Consider the following 23,039-nt stretch of genomic DNA (forward strand, 5'->3'; position numbering starts at 1 on the left):
TGTATGTTTCAATTTCAAAGCTTATTGTTGTATATTAATTAGACCAGAAAAAAATAAAAAAGCAGTCATAATTACAGGTTTCAATGCATACTTTCCATGACAGTTCCTCATTTCAGGCCACAACAGAACCATTGCTTCTGGCAGAGGATTTATTCAGATACTCAGCAAGATAAATCTCACTGATTACGTCTTGAAATGATAAAATGTCCCACCTATCTCCTTTCAGTGCAACTCAGTTCATGACTTAAGAATATCACTGAAAATTTTTGCTGTAAGAGGAAATAACACCTTATACATGACTATATTAAGCTTAAAAAATTAAGCTAAAGAAGAAATTGTACTTAGGTTGCTTATCCATGCTGCTTTTCCATCTGAAATAAGAGCTGATAATCTACCAGAGTTTCACAGAAATGCACAACATATAAAAATAATACTATTTACACACTGCCTTCTGGGCCTGTATGAAGAATGAGGACACGTGTGGGTAGTCACCCACACAAGACAGTAAACTGTTTATACAAGTTTCATACAGCTGTGTCCTGCCACTCCCAAGCAATTATGAGAATACACTCCTACACTTCGACTTCAGACAGAAATTTCAATTCATACCCATCAAAATGAATGCAAAATTGGCCATGTTATAGGGAACAGAGATTAAATGTCAGTATGTTGAAAGGAAGTGATTAGAGCTGAACAACCTGCACTACCACTAAACTTTGAAATGTTGGGCTTTTGCTGGCTTTTGTGTTTTGGAGTTTGGTGGCAAGGGAGCAGGCAAGAGGAAAAAAGTCGTTTTAAAAACAAGGGTATTAGAAAGGCAAGTCACTTATTTTAGTCTTTTTCCTAAGTGGTTAAAAGAACTATGCAGCAGTTCCACAACCCTTTTTTTATATGTACACCTGGGAAGAATACTGAATCCTGTTACTTTCCTCACTGTTACCCTGATGTGGTTTAGACCAGATGTTTAAATGTTACAGTATGTACATTTTCTTCTCTTCTTCCAAGGCAAAAGCAAAATAAGAGGAATATTTGACTTCACTCCACAAGAGACCTATTTAATAGTTTGGCGGTTATGTAAGTAAAGGTAGCTTGGCTAAGTCAATGTTGACGACATACAGAACGACATGATCCTAATGAGTTGGAAAATATTGGCTCTCATGAGATTCAACCAGATGCTACTGCGCTGAGAAAGCTACTGTATTATTGAATTTCATTTTTATGAGGTAAAATTTATTATTCAACCATTAAGGTATCCCACATGAAATCTTGCATAAAATAGTTTTACAGTTACTTTCTGGAAAATAGATTTTATTTTAACTTTAAGACATCATTTACATGAGGGATTCAATGCCTATTTGATCACCTTCAGTAGAGAAATGTAAGGTCTGCAAGCAATTTTCCCAAAAATACCAGATTAATGGAACCGAACTGTCAACAAAATAATGAACTACCTGAACAGGACAAGGAAAAAGTGGTAGCAAGTTCCAGTTTTCCAGAGTAAACTAAAGCCATCTGTGACTGTGTATGCATTTTCTTGGCAGGATGAAATGGTTAGAAACTGAGTGCTTCAGGTACTTACTAACAAATAATGGAAAAAATACACAGTAAAATTACTCTATAGGATTAATCATGCTCAACCTTTGAAAGATCTTACCTGGTGCCCTTTTCCCAATATTTTGGCAATTTTTACACTTACTTTTTGTTTTAAAAATTGTATAATAAAAATTGTAATAATATTAATATCTATACATGCAATAATGTAGAAAGCATGTTGTATTTCAAATTCGTATTTGTTTCCACATTTACACTGATTGAAATGCAAAATCAGGATGTTTCACAAGCATAAGAACTAACATTATTTAGCTGACATGTAACATGCTGTTGTGCTTGTATACCAAAAGGCTTATAAAATTAAATCAAAACATAGATTTCCGAAGAGTTACATGTGGCTTGAAGACTGCTTTTGTGCTATTTTTTTATTTTAGATGTAATGCATTAAAAAGTTAGTAATGCTTTTTCTTGAACCATGAAAAAGAGCAAAAAGCTGTTTGCAGCTGTTTTACTTTCTGTTTGTTATGCTGCATTTTGTCACTTGTATTCCCATCTATTTTAAGTTTGCTATTCTTTGTGTTCTTGCACAACTATTTCAGGCAGTATCCATCAATCTTGAATGAATAGGTTTTATCATTCAAGTACAAGCAGTAAGTTTAATTGTTTATTTTTTTTTTAAACTATCTTGCCTTCTAAGAACCCTAAAAAGAACTTTTTGCAAGTAGAAATTTAAATATATGGATTACAAAAGGTGCAATTGCAATGAAGGGAGTTAAGTGCTTTCAGAAACTCCATGAAATTCCATATAACTTACGATTAAAAGCCTGCTCTTAGCAGAATTAAATCGTCTCAAGCTAAGACAGACATAATATTTAAACATGTTTATAAACAATTTCTAGTGTAAAAATCATGCATCTTTCTTGACATACTCATTTTGTCTGTCCTCCACAAGTTCTGAGCTCAATCAATCACAGTACTGTACACATCTTTTACTGGAAGTTTTAAGATAAGAGACCTTACTAATATGTATGACAAATACAAATTTTAGGTAGTACAGTCACTTCATTTTTACATTCTGTCAGAAACCAAACACACACAACTTGCTTTTGAGACTTCAAATTTCATTATTTTTTTAGACAGCTTGCCTTTGGGCAAGTTAATTAAAAGATAAATTCTCAGATGATCTAATGAAGACAGCAATCTAGTAACAAACTAGGGAATATTTGACCAAAGTGTCTTTCTCCTAGAAGGAAAAGGTTTCTGAAGAGCAAAAGAAAGAAAGTAGATGGGGGACAGAAGAGTGTTAATCTTCAAGCAATCTTCCCTTTCTGGTATTCCATTAATCTATTACCAAGAAGAATTTGTAGAGGATAGAGCTCAGAGAGGTTGTTTTGAATCCCTAGACCAACTTCAGCTTCAATTACCTTTGAAAGAAGTTTTGGAGCAAGATAACATTTCTGCTCTAGGTGAAAATTTAGGACAGAACCCCAGATACCAGCAATAAACTCTGTTCATATGTTTGTGGAAACACACAGTGCAGAGCTCCCTTTTTAAACTAGATCCATAGAAGGTCTTTCAGCTGTTACCTAGCAAACAGGTCCCCAAAGGGGCCTTTGTACCTTGTGAGCCTCTCCACAGCAGATGAAAGAAAGGGCCAATAGTCATGTGTTCCTCTCTGAGGTTTCCTCCACTCCTGCTACTCATGTGTCTGTACTTGTCTTCCTATTAATTTTTGGGTTTTTTAACTTTTACTGCTTCTCTACTTTAACTCTTTCTACTTTTCTACTTTAACTCTTTCTACCTGCTTCTTCTTGTTTTATCTTTCTCTGCAGCTCTCTTCCCTTTTTATTAGGTGACCCTCTTTCTCCTGTTTTTCTTTCATTTTTTCTTTTTTCCCTTAATTTATCTGTTCCTCTCCTATAGAGCATCCTAGCCCATATCGTAAGCCTATATTGTAAGTTTCAGTGATAAAGTTTTAAAACTGGAAGAGATGGCTGTGTTGGAAAAAGCATACAACTATGCTTTTAACATAATTCCTGCTAAAAAAAAAATCTTTGCTGAGAGGTTACAAAGGTTTTGGTATCACTTTTGAGTTCAAGTAGTATTGAACTGATGTGTTAAGGAAGCCCAACACTCTCAACAGCACCTGACACAAAGCCCCAACAAAGACATAAAGAGCTCAGCAACAAGTGTTTCAGTCCAATAATACTCTTCAATCACACACAAAAAGTGGCAATACAGTCACACGCAGCTGAGAAAGTAGTAGGCTATATAAACAAATGGCAAACACATTTGAGACTAGCTATGTGGAAGGAGCTACCCAGAGAAGAAAAAAATTCAAGTCTCAGTATATTTCAAATTTGGTAGAATAGATCTGGGTGGGTAGCTAATAACTAGCCCATTTCTATAAGAAGACACATTTCATCCACAGGTAATAAAACAAGCATGATGTTGCACTGAGTATCAAGAACGCATAAAATCCTGTGATCCTGCCTGTAGCAGGCAGATTTGCTGGAAGCCTTGGGATAACAACAGACCACTAAAAATAGAAGGTAAATTACATAAGCCCTTTTTTCTTTTTCCTTTTTGTCAGAGTAATTTCATGTGTAGGGAGAGCTTTTTTATTTATTTTTAACAGGGGAAAAAATCTGGATAGAGACATAGCTGTTTGCCCTGCTATAGTTCTAACTAGTTTGAAATATGGTTTTTAGAAGTTTGAAAATGTAAACACAGAAGAACATTTGTGCCACTGTATTAACGAAACACATAGCTTATAATTCTCTGTAACAGCAGAATGTAAGCAATAAATTTCAAGAAAAAGATTCCCTGAAAAATGGATAAAGTGAAGGAAAGGGAATCTTTGAGCATATTGTTGATTTTTCCTGCAAGAACACTACAATTTAATATAAACATAATCAGAAAAAGAAAAGGAAGGCAAGAGCAATAAAAAAGTGTTTATACTTCCATTATTTATACTAAATTAATCAAAGAAGCAATCAATCCACAACACCATGAGGATGGAAAGCTATTTTCTTGAATTATTACTTCTGTGCATAGCCAAAAACAAGTTGTGCTCAGAGGGAAAACACAATACCATCAGAAAAAGGCAATATTTTCCTTGAGATTTTAGGTTACACAAGTAAATCTCACCTGTTCACCCACAAAGATTCTCAGAGACACAAGGGCACGAGGAGGAGCCCAAATACCTTATCAAGCTACTGCCAGGCCCAGCACACAAGCCACATAAGGCCACTCTGTGTAAGCCCAAAGGAGCACCAGGGCATGCAGTGGCAGGCAAGAACTCAAAACAAGGACTCCCAAGAAACATTCATCAGCTTTTGTTTTATGTTGGAGAAACTAAGTTGAATGTAAGTAAAAGTGTTTAACAGATGTGCCGTGTTTTCTGGCAAGTTCCTTATTGACTGCATTATCCTCATATTTACTTTGTAAAAAAAAAAAAAAAAGGAAAAAAGAAAGAAAAATTACAAAAGAAAAGCTGAAATTTCAACTTCCCTGTGCAAATATAGTCAAGTGGTTTTTTCCAGATGCTTACATGCATACACATTACTGTTAAAGTATGTGGAAGCTGACCCTAATTACAAGGATGACTTTCAACAGGGCATGATACTGTATTTTACACAACAGTATTCCAACAAAAGTTTGTAGGCCTACAGAATCAACCCAAAAATTAGGACAAAGGGATTGACAGCAATCATTTCATAGCCTTGAATGCAAAGCTGCCTTCAGTCTAGTTAATGCCAAGCACAACTACAGAAGTGTAAAATTTACCAGGTGAAACATTAAGCCATGAACAAGAGAAGATCAAAACGAGTGCATTATATTGTTCATTTACTTTATTTGAAGTACTTAAAATGTGTGCTCCAGATTTCTATTCTGCGAAGATACTGTTAGCAGAGCTGTTTCACAGTCCATTGAACTGACAGACTGAAACACGTTAAATAATAGAATAGGTTCGTTTGAAATCGTGCAAACCCTAAGTGCATCTGAAGTGATCAAACAACTGTATTTTCAGATTTCTCCATGGTGTGAATTGTAAACCTGCTACCTTCACAAGTACCAGGACTTGAAAATAAAATGTCACAATCCCACTCTTAGGTGACCCACACAGACTGAAGGAATGAAGACAAAAGTGACTTTTATGAAAAATGGAAATCCTAAGCACTTTAAACAGTAATTCCAAGGGTTACACAAAAATACAGCAGTTCTTTTGCAACATTAGATCAACACAGATTTAACTTCAATAAACAGGAGAAGTGAAAAATAGAATGTAAAGGGTCAAGAAAAGCAGGGCTGAAATACTTCCAGTGGTCTAATCCACCACTCCGCTTCAAATCACAATTTTCTACACCTAAATCATTCTCCTAACACATTCTCCAAGATTGGCAATGCTGTATATTCCAAAGTATCTGTTATTCTTGTTATGGGTTTATTCACAACAAATAAAAGTAATAGCTCTAAATTATTCTAGCCTGCATAGAAATCTTAAAAAAAAAAAAAAAAAAATATTCTGGATGACCTTTATGTACTTGAAAACTCTGGTTTCCTCTGTAAACCGGTCAAAATCCTTAATTTATTCCCAAAATCTATGGGTGTTTCACAAAAAGATGACAGATAACAAGTTTCATTATTTATGTAATCATCACCAACACTTACATATCTTCAGCAATTTCATAACAGTTAAGTAACATTTATTTATGAAATAATGAGAAACATCTGCAGCCCTTCTAAAGAATTCAATGTATGCCATTGATTAATAAAGCCCTTAATAATCCAGTTTCACCTTTAAATGATCCTGAAGTAATAACATTGTACCATATAAGGTAGCAAAAGTGGATGTTTCGGATGAGGGAAGCATGGAAAAATGATCCTGTATGAGAAAATTAAATGCATCCAGAAATTGGTGCCAAGGAGTGAGGCTGAGTGGCTTAGCTTACATCCTGGATTTTAAATATAAGCTATAAATACCCATATACACACAAAAAAACATTCTGTCTGTTAGCCACTATAAGTAAAAACCTGGATTTAAAGGATAAAGTTGTATGCATGCTCACTAGCAGTGCTCTGTATCACAATAAATATTTAACCAGAAGCATCATATATTTACCTGAAGTTTGGAAAACCTCATTCAGTAAAGCTTCATTTACCACCACTGAACTGACATTCCCAACAGGATGACACCAGCTCTGATAAATAGTTTGAAGCAGAAGGGTTTGAGCTCTAGTTGCTTGAACTGTCAAATTAGGGAGCTCAAAAATGCATTCTGTTAGTGGGACATGAGCTCGCTTGGTCCTGTTTAAAATAATAAAAGAAAAAAAGGAAAATCATTACTTTGGCACATAAAAATAACCATTTTAAAACTTAGTCACAGAATATCAGAGTACAAGAAGTTAGTTTGTAAGGTTGAAACTGTGTGCCTATTAGATTTCATCTTGTAAGAGCTGATTCAACTGACACTGAAATGAAACCTAAACAGTACTTGTTACATGATTTAACTTTATATCTCCCTCAAGAGCATAACAGAAAAAAAATCACATATTTTTATCTAATTATCTCTTGGTTTTAAAATATTCAATAAAAGCAATTCCATGTGCTCCCACCAGAAAGAGCTACTAAAAATTGTGCAGATACTAAAAACACAGAAAACATTTGTTCAAAAATTGAACGTTCCGGTTTTTTTTATTTACAAAGCTTACAGTGCATCACTAAATGACATATGGCTAGTGACCCAAAAAACACATAGACAATATTCATATATCCAAATACAAACAAGTCCACATTCCGTATTTTGCTGACAGAGCTCATTAAGTGATTCTACTATTTTTCAATGCCCTTTATCTTTCATCTGGGGAGGAGCAACAGGAGGAGACAGGCATTTGGTAGGGCGAAGTAAAGGACATTTGTTTGGGAAATAAATTCCTCTGTGACAATATAATCCACCATTTACAAGAATGCTTTACAAAAACTATAGCAACATCAGTAATTTACTTTTTCTTCCTAATATACACACCATTACCTGAAATAAAGCAACAGACTGATTTTCTACATTCAACAAAAACTATAAAGGTTCTTTAGCCATCTCAGTTTGAAGCCTTTTCCTGTAGCATGTTTTCAACATTATCATTCTTGCCCTAATCACCTCCCACTTCATCACTGAAATTTACTTCTTCTGTTATTTAGCATTATTTTCTCTAATGTCCCACATGGCAGGAGGGTTGGAACTAGATGATCTTAAAGGTTGCACCAAACCCTAACCATTCTATGATCCCATGAAATATAATCACTGATGCACATATTAACTAATTCTCATTTTGAGGAATCTCCTCCATTAGAAAATTTTAGGGACATGCTTAAAGCCCCTTAAAAATAAATAGTAGGTTAACGTTCCACTGGAAATCAGAACCTCAAATGAGGCAAAGCTGCTGATGCAGCACACAAAATCCATTGGCCCTGGAAAAAAAGCATGCTTCACCAAAATACTCATGGAATGAAAATGTAAAGACATGCAGATACTCAATGACTCTTCAGATCAGCAAAACCTTCCAAGGAACTCTCAGAAGCAGCCATAATACACCACATCTCCTATCTAAGTCCAAAAGAAAATGCTAGCAGCTGTATGACCTAACATATGTGAGGTAGTACTAGCAGTAGAGACTCTGCAGGAGGCTCTATGAATTCAGAAGCAAGCCATTCGTGATGCTCAAATTCTAAAACCTCCAGCAGCATGAAGTGACACAAAATTCTGGTAACAAGGAGCAGACTTCTTGAACATTCTGCATCTGATTGGGAGAGTGGGCCTTCACCAAGACAACTGTGAAAAGGAAAATACTTCATCACTTCTCAGACCCAGGATCACTATGCTCTAGATGAAGCAGCAGAGTAATAAAATATTCTGCTGCTAACACTTTTGGCCCATAAGCTGCAGATGTGACTTTAGGAAGCATGGTTTGGAAATAAGCATTCTGAACATCTGAAGACATCTTTCAACTACTATGTTGACACAGTGGTACAGCTAAAGATAACATCATCACTTTCAGTTTAGACTTGGACATACAAGCATTCACTCTAAGTCCTAAACAGAGCACCTCCCTTAATTCCTTGTCAATACCAGGAAACAGCAAGGTGAAAACCATTTTCTCTGGACCAAGAGGAATTATTAGGGTTAGATACCTAAGGCGTAAACAAATATCCATGCCTAAGACCGTGGTCTAGAACCTTTTAAGGAAAATTGAAAGAAAACAGCACATGTAGACATAACAGAGATCCATTCATTCCAGTTTTGAGGATTATAAATGAAATGTCTCTGCAGGTCACTGTTTCTGCCCACTGCTTCTAAAGGGACATTACAATATTCCTTAGCTGTGGATGTCTACACCACAGATCAAAGTGTCAGATAAAGCCCATCCACAATAGCCATTGCTCCTCACTATTTTAATACGAAAATAAAAAGAAAAACTGATTCTTACGAAAAAAGATACTCATGAAAGATTCTCAGAAAACAGATGTAAATACAGACGAAGGACAAAGAACAAACAAAAACAGATGTTGTAACCTTCTGTAATAGTAATCAGTACTCTTCAGAATGAGGTTTTCCAACCTCATAAAGCTGGGAATCAGGATTACCTGTCTCAAAAATACTGAGAACCAGGAGGAAACGAGCAACAAGACTGCCTCTGATTTGCAACTCATTTGAAGCTAATGACACAGTTATACTCCCAGCTTCAAATGCCATTTGCAGAAAAAAACATGGATGAAGGAAAAACATTTCATGTTTATATGGGAGAACTCAGCCTTGCGTCTGGTAGTAGAAATTTCTTTCATATGAACAAATACTATGCCCCACAACACCCCCACAAAAAGACCGGTCTACTGTTTGAATAAATCTGTCTTTGAAGTTTGAACCTACCTATAGGTACAGCCTTTATTGCTAGAAAAATCAAACCTCATTAGAGGCCTTTGAAGAAGAGACCTTGTATTAAGCCTTGTTTGGTTGGCTTGTTTGGATTTTGTTTGTTTTAACAGGAGTCACGGATATCAAACAGCAAGCTAGAACAAAGAAGTTACATATGCTTGTTTGGGGAACTATGCATCTCCCACCTGCCTCACCTGCTGACAGACAGGTACAGATCTTTCTGGAGTACATGACAAGACCACATTCCAGGCTCTTTTTCAGCTTCAGCACAGCATGACACCATGACACCAAAAGGGTAGGAAATATCTGTACAAAACTCCTGAAGCTCTTCCTGTTTCAGTTTGAACATACTGCAAACCTTTCCTGACAATGTTCTTCTCACAAAAAGTACAAATCATAGAAAAGAATGCATCCGAACACATTTGAAATTAGCTGGTGTAAAAAAATCCATCTAAAAAATGCATTTTTTCTAAACATCAGAAAATTACCTATTCTGAAAATTAGAACTACTTTAAGGAGAGATGAAACAAAAGCTGAAAATAATATCAGTATTAAGTCAGGCAAATAGAGACAGACACCACCTGGTTTAAAAAAAAAAAAACGAAAAAACAAAAACAAAACAAAACAAAAAAAAAAAGAAAGAAAGAAACACCCCAACCAAACAACCAACCAACAAAAACCACCACCACAACCACAAAACCACACCACTAAAGAAAAACACTTTGACTCAGACACCCAAAAGGAATAAAGAGCCTGGAGCATATTCTGACCATTTCTACCACACAAATGCACAAGAGGACACATGATCACTGTCTTGTGGATACAATTAGAGAAAACATGCATCCCATTTCAGCTCTTCAGATACACAAAAAATGCTCTGTGCAAATCTACACATATGCCTGTAGCCACTCAAAGAACAGCTCTGAGTTCTGTGAAAAGAACAGGTGGAGACTACAGTTCTGCAACATCTTCTGATGTTCATTTCACGTTAGAATTTAAACTTGTTTTCCTAAAATTTCCTAGAGTTTAAAGCCAAGCTCAGTAATTTAGCAATTTAAGAAAAATAAGTATGCATGAGTAAAGGAGTATAAAAGGCAATTCTGTACTTAGGAAGACCTACTCCTGTGAAACAAAATGGTATACATAATAAATAATTTATTTTAAAGCTTAAGATTAGACAGACGGCATAACCCACTTCTTTTACACAGAACTGAAGTTGGAAAACTAGATATGCATGTTACAAAAACTTTTGCAGGCAAAAAGAAATGTAATGCATAGTGACATCAGAATGCTTCCTGGTTTTTTTTTTAAGCCAAGTACTGTAATCCTTTATTATTTATCTCATTACAAAAGTGCAGTTACGTTTTTCCTTTCTGGTATTTTTTCCTTTTGTTATCCTTTCACACAACACGTTCTCTATTTCCCCCCTCTTATTTCTGAATACTGTTTTGCAGGATGAAAACTGAGTATTTTGGAACAAAGTGTCTGAATATTTCAAAAGATGTGTGTCCTAATGTAAAATTGGGAAGGAACAAAGGTAGAAAACATTTTTCAGCAAACTTCAGAATGAACACGACTCTGCAATAAGTCCATCTAAACACATTTTTATTAACAAATTAATGTCTTTCAGAGGGAAACTGAAGAGCTGTGACAATCACAGCATATAATACAGCAGTGCAGAAAATTTGGCTTTAAAAGTCCGACTATTCTACTAATACACATCACAGCTACTGTACTGACCTATGCTACATTCAAAACTTAAAAGTTTCACATAAAACGGTCCCTTAGGAGTAGTAACAGCATATGAATTTTTTTTAACAATATGCAAATTCTACACATACTGTACTTTAAAAATCCCATAGGAATAAAGACTTCTGGTCCTTTTCAGATAAGTTTGGAGGAATGGGAAGTTGAAAATAAATCCTTTTTTATAGGAAAAAGCATCAAGGCAGGGGAAGCATTGTACCATGTGTGCAGCAAATGTTGCTTAAAGGAAATTTTAACTAGACCCGGCTAATGATGAAAGTATAATTATAATTCAGGATTTATTATAATAGTTTTGAAACACAAATAATGCATTTAAAAGATCTTAAAATGTAAGTTTGCCACCAACCTGCACCTGTTAATACGGAAAATACATCATTAATAAGGTATTGAGCTATATTTAACCAAGTTTTATGACCCAAGAGATACATTTAAGTAGTAAGTGAAAATACAAGTACAAATAATTTTTTTCAGTAAACCAAGTCAGATCTGTGGTTCTATACTGTATCATTAAATTTGCATTAAACAACTTCATATCAAAACTCTTCACCATATTAAAAAAGTTGTGGCACATAGTTTGGGTCTAAAACTACTGCTTAAACTGCATTTTAGAACTGCAACAACAATAGGAATAATTATTTCTCAAGTCTTTATACTCAAGAGTTAAGATGCAGTTCTGAACATATGTTCATTTAACTGAACAGGTTAAAAAACTACCAATTCAAACACTCTTCTCTAGGGGAAAATAAATCCTAATGTAACTAGCAGGATAGGCTACTCATTAAAGCTGAACTTGGACAAGTTCCAGAATAAATTTAAGGAAATATGATCAAGCAAGTCTTGCTGTGTAGTGGCATGGAGTGAAAATGAATCTGTCCTAATTAAATGATTTTTAAATACACTTTGGCTGTACTCAGTTTGCTGACAAACTGTAATACAGACTTGCTGAAATATTTGAATAAATCTGGGATACCATTAAAGAAAATAGTTTTCTTCGCTGTTTTTGAATGAAAACATGAATTGGTCCTTATTATACAGCATGCATAGGCACCCATATAACCAATCCACATAGGTTCACAGGCCTGTTATGAAATATTTTCAGTTTGTAGACTTTAGGAACAGCAACTCATTCTTGTAAAATCAACACCTCTGAGTGATTGAAAGAATATAGCGGCGAACAGCTGGGTCCAGAGGTTTATACAGAGTCCCTAACTGCAAAGCTGGAACCTGCAAAATGCTTGAAAAAATTTGATTTTTGTTATTACTCATATCCTGTACAGTAAAATACTATTAGTTCATTTTTTCCAAAATAACAAAGCCAGTAACCTGCTACTAGAACCTAGCAATTGTGCCTTAGAAAAACCTGAATGTAATTTGAATGCCCAAATAATTTCAGTCAGTATTTGCATACTTTCCCTCTTAGGCAAGCAGAAAGTGTATGCTGGTTTTATAAGACATGAGCAAAGGCTTCATCTACATACCTACAACAAATCTGTATTTCTACTTATTTTGATGTTTCATATCAATTTAAAAAATAAAAGTTTTGATCCTTTTCCTTAACATTTAAGTAACTACTATTATTGCAAAGGAAACAATGTCTAGATACTTAATGACAAATATCAAACCTCTGAAGGGAATATGTAGGAAGGGAAATGGAACTATTATTGTTTGAAATGACAAACTGAAGTTTCTGCCATTCACAAAAAAACCCAAACATATCACATGTCCACATATACTAACACAATTTTCAGCCTTCAGAAAGTGACATAAAATTATTCATGCTAGTGGACCAAGTTAGTTACCACAAAAAAAAAACCCCAAACAATTAAACTTGCTTTAGAACACTTCATTCCAAAAATGTCTCCAAGACTGATGCCTTCAAAACTTCTGCTCCTCTATAGACTTCACTAAAGGCTGCCTGGTATCTTACATCATCTCTTACATGGAGAATTTTCAGGAGCTGCAGCTGCCTTGGCCTCTTATTTGTAGGAAACACTGTAAATCATACAATTTATTACAAGGGAGAAAACAACGAACTTAAAGGTTCACCAATTTTTTTTTTTTTTCAGTAAAGCAAAACATTAACTTGGTATTGCTGAAAATTTTACATATGGGATTAGAAGAGAAGAATTGTATCATTTTAAAACAGACTTCTGTATAGATTTTTTTAATGCCAGTTCTGAAATATAAATTGTCAGTGATGAAAAAACTTCTGCAAAGTGTTCAGTCATATGCAAACTTCAATAAAATCTCCACAGATTTCCTTGAAACAATTGTGAAAACAAAACAACATAGGCAGAGTACAAACTTTTAATATGGCTTAGAAAATGAACAGAGGCTATCCATTCTCAATTCTCAGTACAGTGTGTGTTTTAATGGAACAATAAAATTCAGCTTTATACAGTGAAGCAAAAATGAATGCATATTGCAAGAAAAAAAATCATAGTATCAAAATATATCTGAAAGGAAGAAACCTTGAAAAAAAAAATCTCTTTTAATGGAAGAATGCACAACTCTGGACATGTTAGAAGCTCTAAATGTGGGTTGTTTTTAAAATCATTTAATTGATTTTGTCCCACCTGGACATTAAAGTTATGACCATTAGATTTAAAATTATGATTGCTACATGCAAATAATAATACTGTGAAGCAGCAAGAAGTGAGAAACAGTGACCTGTATTGTAACCTGCTATGAGACACCATGAGAAGAAAGTGTGCAAGAAAAAACAAACACCTGGAATGTGAAGGTAAGAAAGTTCTAATTTCCCCCAACATGATTTGAGCTGTACTAAGCATCAGATGAGTCTTTTTACCCATGGATTAAAAGTTTCAGAAAGCAGGCAAGAAAGCAGTCTGTGATCACTTCCAGCTAGGTCATTGCCTATGTGCCTCAAAATGCAACAGATCTGAGCTAAAAATCTGTTGACACCAACAAGGGATTGGGGGTTTTCAGTCTTATTTTTGGACACATGACAAACTAAGGTGGCTGCTGAAATTGCAATACAGGAACATGTTAAACCTGCAGCTGCATTAGAGAAACATATTTAGGATGTTTAGATCAAATTCAGCTTACTGACTCATCAATGGGACAGATGCTAGGGATCTGAACTGCCATCACATTGCAAGTGGATGTCAGTGACTAATTGCTATTTCTTTCTTTGCAAAAAACTCTTTTTCTAAGCACTAGTTAACACATGTGTCCAGAAATAATCATTAAAGTGATACAAGCAATCTATAAAAGAATAAAATTACAAGTTCCCTGCTCCGAGGAGATAACAAGCAGACCTCAGTCTTCTTTATGTACTTAAGTTGTTCAACGTGTGTAAACCATATATATTATGCATAAAGTTACATCTTTAGAGAACTGCATCTTCAGAACTCCACAAGGCATGGGGTGGAGATCTGAAAAAAAAAAGGGATAAGAAACTTTCCCCATGGAATGCCCTCAATGAGAATTCAGGACTTTTTTAATAACTTACACTTTAAACATCCAGTCTTTCTTGACTTCTCCAAGGAGGCCTAACTTTTTTACTTGGATCTAGGAATCCTCCTGTTGTTGATGGTGGGTATTAGTGAGAACAAGGGAAGGGATATAACATTTAGCTCCATTATGTTCCACAAGATCCAAATATAAAGACCATGAGAAAAATCAGTATTGATTACAGTGGCCAATAATCAAAATGTATTACAGGCAAAAAAAAGCCAGAATCAAGTCTGGAAAGAAGCAGGGACTTTCAATAGGGAATTACTGACTTAATAAAGACAGTACAAAGGGAATCAATCATGAAAAGCAGAGAACTTTTACACCTACGTTTTAATTGTGCCTTGTATCTTTTGATTAAAAAGAGATCCTACGTGAAAAAGCAGCAATGCCAAACTAAATGCTATCCATCATCATTTATCTTGTAGGTAAATGTTAGTTGCAGGTGGGGGACAAGAAGGAAACAGCTGAAACTTGCTGATGCTGTAACTAAACAGCTGCAGATGACCAAAATCACCAGAGGTGACGAGGTAAAAGTCGCCAGTGGCCATAAACCTCCAAACCACAAAGATCTGTGTTAATTAAAACAAAGCAAGCATTACTCTTTTTTATAGCTTTTATAAATCCAGTACCATTGCTTTGGATACTACAGTGTATCCAATCTCAGGAGCCACTGGGGCGGTTCCTTCCCACAGTGCAGCCTGCTTTACTGCCTAGGGAAGTAACCCCAACCTCTCCCTTTCCCTCTCCGCCTACCCCCTTCACACAATCCCAGAAGCAGCAGAAACAGCCATTAAATCAATCCTCTAAATCTGCCACACAGAACCATTTGGTTGCCATTAGGAGGTAAAACAGGGAGCCAGAAGGACTCAAACGTGCTGGTGCTCAGTGAAGAAAACTGCACTGACAAACCCAGTTCAAAGGTCTTCTTGGGAACTAACACAGTTTCAAATTCCTTGCTAAAGATTTAAGAGCTGAACACAACCCCAACTTCAAGTAAACACTAACAACTGATCTCAGAAAAAAAAATTTCTCCAAAAAGCTAAGTGGGTTATGATTTGGGGGCTTCTGTGAATTTCTTCTACTAAAAAGTTTCGCATGCTGTTTGTTTTCTTTCATAAATAGAAAAAATATTTTGGTGGAAAAAAAGGACACATTTACAATGAGAGGAAAAAAGGTTACTTGAAATTCTGGCAAATTTTTTATAGCTAGTCAGAGCAGTAAGAAGGTGCATGTCTGCATTAGTGAAACAAAATTATTGGAACAAAATTATTACCCTAAATGGAGATGTCACAAACAAAATACACAAGACTAAAAGAAACAAAGCTGTACTTCTGTATCTGAATTCTGTCAAATCCAGAAAGGTAAATCACAATGGCTGGGGTTGGCAGAGAGATCCTTTAAATCCAACCACATTGCTAAACAAAAGGACTTGACTCTGTGGCTTACAGTACCTCAAAAGCCAATTCCACTATCCTTTAAGAGAGAAGTTACAGCACCAAAAAGACGTTGCTGGAAACAGGGAAACATGTTTTGTTTTTTTGATTACCAGAAAAGCCTTTAATATAACAAAGAATGGATCAAGGGTGTCTTCAACAGCAAGGACATGAATGGACAAGGTGTACTAATGGTTCACATGTACACACTGCCTAACTGCAGAAAGAGTATAAAGACTTTAAAATTATTATTTTGTGGCCTCATTAAGTACCAACCTCAAAAGAATTTTAACGGCTATCAAAAGCTATTTAAAGCAAAACATCAATCTCAGTAAATGCATAATACTTTATACTTCAAAGAGTACAATTATTGTTAAATCCAAATTTACCATCTTTAAGTACTGACTCCAGCATTACTTTACACCATTCATTCCTCAAAAATAATACAACCTTTGAAGCAGATTCTATGGACATAGTTTTCCTGTGTTCAGTTTTGGTTTATTCACTGTGTCTCATAACATCTATTTAATTAATTAAAAACTCCACAAGCCCTAGTGAGTCTTCAAGACCATCAAAATCATCACATACACACATAATGAAGAAAAGATACTGTCAGTAAAACACATTGAAAAGATATATTCTTGTATTATATCCATGCACAGCCACATCCAACATGTATGCAAAATCAAAGTTATACAAGTACTTTGAGAGCAACAGACTAAGTCAGTGACATTACAGAAATCCCACTTATATTTGCTCATTTGAAATACAAAAGTCAGATTCTTAATTCTGTCATTCTCCATGGATATTTCTTTATTATCAAATAAATACTCTAATCATGTTCACCAAATATTTCCTTCTGTTCAATTGTTCATTTTGGAATCAGTCATTAAAATCAAAGAAAAAAACAGTTAAACATCAAAGAAAATAATCATATTGGCTTTTGTTTAAAAGAACATACATGTTATAATGGGAAAAAAAATCTGATCAATTGAAAAACAAATCCACAATTTTTATACTGGTGTCTGAACTAACATAATCCTTTCCATTTCTTCCATTGATATCAGAAGTATCTGCAACAGGTGTAACAATTTCCAAATCTGATAAACAGGTTTTATTCTCACAGTTTACTGTTTAATAGCTTCATATCCCACCTGAGCCTGACTTGACTTGTTCTCTTTTTTGTTATTTTTTCAAATGGCCCTCTAACATTCTCATCCAAAACATGCCATGCTAAAAAAATCTAGTTCAGAAACTGGGAGCTGGTGTCCCTTAAAAGATTAAAACATAATGAAAACCAGAGAATATTTACCAAACATACAGGCCCAAATGGAGATCGAGATGTTTATATGCATTCAGTACTGTACCTCAGTACTCATTCAATACTATTCCTCAGTATGTACACCTGACAGGTTACTTTAACTTCCTTTAAAAGGCATTGCTAAAGAAATAGCAATAAAAAATAAAAACCTATAAACAACTAAGTTAGAAGTGCTTGAGGAAAAACGCTGAGAATGCATAGTGTTTGTGTGTAAGGAAACAAACACTTAGCTTAGAACCAAAGAGATCCTGATCTATGAGAAGGACTATACCTGTAGAAAAAAAAAAGCACCTCTGGGTCGCAGAGGGAACAAGCATGAGGAGAATACAGCAAACAAATGATACTGGATCGAGGACAGTATGTTTCTTCCACCTAGAGATGAACACAGGTGCAGTAAAGATGCTCAGGTATTATGGACAGCTGAACATCCACATGAGCCTTTATATTTGGGTTATTTGAGTCAAAATAAATACAGCTTTTTTTAAATAAAATGTTTTCAGTCACCATTTATCATGGTCATCAGCTTCAACTGAGAGTCACATTAACATGCTTGTAAGAGTAGGTGCATAATTTAAGACTCTGGTTTCTGGTACCTCACTTCAGGTGGAAGTGATGCCTACCACTTGAGAGTGAAGCTGTGTACAGTCAGAAAAGGATATGCTATAGCCTGGCCAGTAACATGACAATGCTCCATGAGCATAATGCAAAAATCAGCATTTTATATAGCTTAATCAGTAAGTATATGGTTTATTCAAGAAGCCCTTAAACACACAGCTTTGGTAAGGTGCATTATTTCATAAACAAGGTGAATAATCCAATATAGTTGCCTGTAGAATTATTTTAAGTCCTAATGAATGAAAGGCCATTTTTTTTCCTCAAGTTATTCTATTTAATGACTACAAGTTCTCAAAACAGTGCTTTGAATCCTATCAACTCCCATGGCATTACCTTTAAAAGAAGATGCAAAGAAAAACTGGTGAAATGTGAGAGAGCAACTGCAACACTAAACTACAGTTCTTCAGAATTCTGTGTCATAACCAGCATTTGAATGGGGCTGGCTAGCAGAATGACACCACAATCAGTTTCAGGGTGCATGTTTCAAGCATCCTTGTTTGCCAGCTATTGAGGCTGAGTGCCAGCTCCAGTAATGGTCTGTGCTGTGCATACTGCTGACCTGTTTGCTTGCTCTCTGCCAGCCTCAGGCCAGGGCAGCTGGCACTTTCTCAAACAGTGCTGAAGGGCCCAAGCATGTCAGAAGCTGTCCTCAGCCTGAAGCCCCACCATACATCCTTCCTAGACCTAATTTTATTTTTTCCCACCTTTTGGGACTGGAAGGGAAAGCTACAGGTAGGTATGTGTATATGAACTGGGACATGAGAAAACACCAAGCCCCAGGGTCACAGATGGGTTTCTAGCAATGTGTTATTTAGCAGTAGAGATGCCAACCAGAGACTGTATTTCTCTTCATAATTCACAGATACACTTAGAGGCAGAAAAAAAAGACACCAAACTGCAGATAAAATTCTCGAGAAACAAAGGACAAACTTTGTGTGAAGAACTGCATCTTTCTAGCCAGAGTCTACATGGGTAAAGCATCACAGCTGAGAATATCACTGAAAATCCTAACCAGGTCATTTTATACATAGTGTTACCACTAAAAGAAAGAGAATTTCTAAATACATCCAGTGCAAAAGGAATATACATTAGGGATTCCATTTTTGTTTAGGTTCTATGCTATGTAACAGCATTTCAGCTTTAAGGCTGGGTTTTTAATACCTTTCACCAGTCTCTAACCAAAATGCAGTTTCAACCCTGACAATCCTGCACATTTTGAAATATCACTTGCTTGTTTCTAGTAAATGCCAGCAAATCCTGATGGCAACAGTTACAAAAACCAGGATTAACTATTCACCATGTGCAATCACTTTCCCTGGAAAGATATTAGTTAATAAGCTTAATTTACTTTCACTGACAAGACTTGACAATTAATTAGTCTAAATAACTACACTGGAAACACTCCCAATGACTACCCTTTAGTGTCAGCTCTGCTGAATTTCTTCCTCATTGACAATACTGAACAATACAACTGCTTCCAATTTACATTGATTAAAAGTGTACTTTTAACAGATTTGCTGAATGCTGCCTGCCACATCTGCTAAGAACAGTAACATTTGATCTGGACTTGATTTTTAAAAAAAAATTAAACTAGAGGTTTGCAACTGAAGTTAATTTGTTGTTACACTAATCAAGCTGCAAGTCATGTATTCAGAATGCAAAACCCCTACTGTTCCAAGTGCTTTTCTTGGTAACCAACAACAGCTCCTTCCAGAACAGTGCAGTTGCAAAGTGCCCCAAAAGGTTCTTGTTGAAACTTAAAATGTTAATATCACTGCAGATCAGAAATGTTCCACAAAAGTTCTTTAAATAACTTCATCCTTATAAACAAACATGACCTCCTTGAACTTTTATAAAGCAAGATATGTCAATGAAAATCAATGAAAAGTCCTTCTGTTAAAGCTGTTAAATCAGCCCACATTACTGTTCATAATATGCTATACAACATTGACATACCTACTCCTCAAACACTAAGACGCACAGTAAATCAAACTTCTGAAAGTGCCACTCACTGCTCACTTAATGTCCTACCAAAACCAGCTAACAATAAATTATTTTAAAAATCTGATTTAGCATTATGTTCTTTGATGCATTTTCTAGGCAATAGCAGAGAAGTAGACAATGCTGAAGCAATCCAGCACACTCCTTAGACTGACTTTCACACGTGAGGCACACAACCAGCTCTGCAGAACCCAAGAGAACGACTGCTGTGCTCTGCTTTCGCACAGCCCCTATCACTGGCGAATCTCAACAGTTCAAACAGGTTTTAACACGTGCCGGATCCAGAACTGGCACAATGCTGAGGTGGCTGAAACTCTCCTGTCCCATACACTGAATTCATCTGTTCAGACATTCAACCCCCGTTCTTCTCTGTTTTGAAGAATACCCCAAATTTTCAGCTGGCAGTTAAATACAATTACTGACATAACTAATAGTCACAACCAAATGCTACAAAATGAGTTTCATGTGTTTTCAACCTGTTTCTGCTTCTGACCCAAGAAATGAGCATGCCCCTCAACTGCCCATGTGAAATGCAATCCACACCCAATCTAAATTGACATTACTCTTGATCTACTGTGACTAGCCAAGAAAACAGGCTGCCAAAATCAAGACCTAAGTGTCAATTTATTGGAAAACTTCTTAGATTTATGATCTAATGCTCACAGTTTGTGGATATCTGGCTCTTTGTTACCTGCCAGTAGGATCTGCTTGCCTCTTACTAGGACAATTGCACTCAATGACATGACAGTTACATCTCGTGACTCTCAAAAAGCTCATAAATCTACTGTGGTTTCTAGTTCTTAGCAGATTACTCCACTGGACATACCCTGCAAAGATGTTTTAACCACAAAAGTAGCAAAAACAGGCAGTTCACCTGATCCCCCATTATACACTTTTAATCCTCTCTTTGGTGAGCAGCAAATCCTAAAATCTCCATCATCACAGTAGTACCTTGTTGGTAAAGGCCATGTCAGCAGAACCTAATTCCCTTGCTAAATAACTTCTTACTGTGTAAGAAGCCAGATCTCCATCTACCACCCTGCTTGCGGATCAACATGAATTGCTGTCATCCTTGTCAGTTCATGGGGATACCATTAAATGCACACAGTATTTACAAGATGACCCCTAAAGCAGACATGAGCAGGTGCACATCCTGAAATTGTGTAAGGAGTCTAACAACGAATTCTATCAATAAGAATACAATTGTATGGAATACCAGGTACATGGCTTCTATTAAGAGAGGGATGTTCACCTTGTAAGGGGACACATGATGAAAGAAAATGGAAGTAAAGCTATATAAAAATACTAACACCTTCACAATAGCAAAAGTTTGAGCAAAAGCTTATACAGTAGTAATGAGGGAGTTAGAATCCTCAGGTTTTGTAATGTTATTATTGAAGCTAGAAAATAAAAGAGAAACTAAATTGTGTGTACAAAGCAACCATTTCACAACTACACAGGGACAAAATCAAAATAAAACTACGGAAGCGAGATAAGAAAACAAAATGCTTTTGTTCAAGTTGGTGGCAAAGTATATTTCTCAAAATCTTTGCATAATAGTTAGCCAAAAGGCAGTTATAACCTTTTGTGCCCATGTACTCTAAATGTAGCAGATTCTAAGGATACAGTAAATGTTTACAGTTAAATCTGTGTTATAATATTAAGAGCAGCTATGCTATATAAATGTTCTTAAGAGTTCATAAAAAGAGCCTACAGAAAATACACATATTTATTTCATGTGAAGAGCACTGCATCTAAATTTCTGAAGTGATCTTTCAGAACTATAAGTGCACATATTAACAAAATAACTATGTCAGGTCTATAATTCACAGCTTTCATAAGTAAAACAAGTGACAGATCTCTGGGCAGTTGAGGTGCCCAGCATATGATACATGTGACTGCCTTTAACTCCAGAGCAAATTTTAAACTTTTTCCAGCTTTTGTCAATAATGATTAACACTTCAGTAAAAACACTAAAGAAATGAAATTACAATGCCAACACAAATCAAATCTCCTGTTACCAAAAATCCTTCTTCACCAGAAAGATGAAGCTTGACAGAGATTAGCACACTGAATATATTTAAGCTAAAATTTATTTCTTAAGGCAGTCTGCAGAGAATAGCTCAAAAGAAAGAATTTCTGCAAAGATTCCATCTATTTAGTATCTCAAAGACTGTTTTTTGTTTACCGATAATTACCAAGATCTAATTGCAAGTTTCTATTCAGGATTTTTTGTTCTGATAGAGTAAAAATTCAAGAACAACCAATTAAATGTTCTGTACTCTCTAATAATTCAAGTGCAGACCATGAGGTCCTAGACAATAATTTACCCAGCAGGCCCTCAACCTCTTTATAAAAGGTTAATTCACACACTCAAACTTAACATGACTAGCTATTAGTCAACTCTCTACTGGTGCTACCTTGAAGGCAGCAAACCAGCAGCTATTGCTCTAGTCTCCAAATAATGAAGAAGGGACTCACTATCAAGAAAACAGACCTCTTGAAAGTAGACGACAGGACCAAGAAGCTGAATAGAAAGGAATCAGGGATAATAATGTCATTCTTATTTATAACCTTATTCTACTAGAGCTCAGAGTCTCAAAATCTCACAGGTAGAGACAGTAAGTGAAAAACTCCCTACAGACCTGATAAAGAAAAACAAAAACAAGAGTCTGGAACACTTGTTTAGAGAAGACAGGTTAAGAACAGCAATAAAATAACACACATAACTAGACTGATACCTAGCTGAAAATATACAGAGGACACTTCACTATCAATCAGATACCAGAAAAATAAAAGGAAGGCTATTAAGAATCTATATTCTGTAATGTTAATTTAGCATTTGTCAGAAGTACAATGAAGTGGTATTTTATACGTGATAGAGGGTTATAACACTGAAGTGTCTCACACCAGATTACCTCATCTGTTATCACAGACATTG

At 35.6% G+C, this 23,039-nt stretch overlaps 1 protein-coding gene across 10 annotated transcripts in view; it reads right to left on the minus strand.

Moving 5' to 3' along the window:
• The window catches only part of VPS13B (vacuolar protein sorting 13 homolog B), a 437,850-nt gene that overhangs the window by 332,900 nt on the left and 81,911 nt on the right, over positions 1-23,039 (minus strand). For 9 of the 10 annotated variants that reach the window (XM_017730363.1, XM_017730354.1, XM_017730356.1 and 6 more), the window contains one exon: positions 6,677-6,861. In XM_017730363.1, coding sequence (XP_017585852.1) covers positions 6,677-6,861 — 185 coding nt within the window. Of the gene's footprint in view, positions 1-6,676; positions 6,862-11,129; positions 13,241-23,039 lie in introns of those variants that run through there. The other variant, XM_017730361.1, reaches the window with a different exon arrangement.

This window comes from Corvus brachyrhynchos, unplaced genomic scaffold (genome assembly GCF_000691975.1).
Source record: "Corvus brachyrhynchos isolate BGI_N302 unplaced genomic scaffold, ASM69197v1 scaffold302, whole genome shotgun sequence".
Lineage (NCBI taxonomy): Eukaryota > Metazoa > Chordata > Aves > Passeriformes > Corvidae > Corvus > Corvus brachyrhynchos.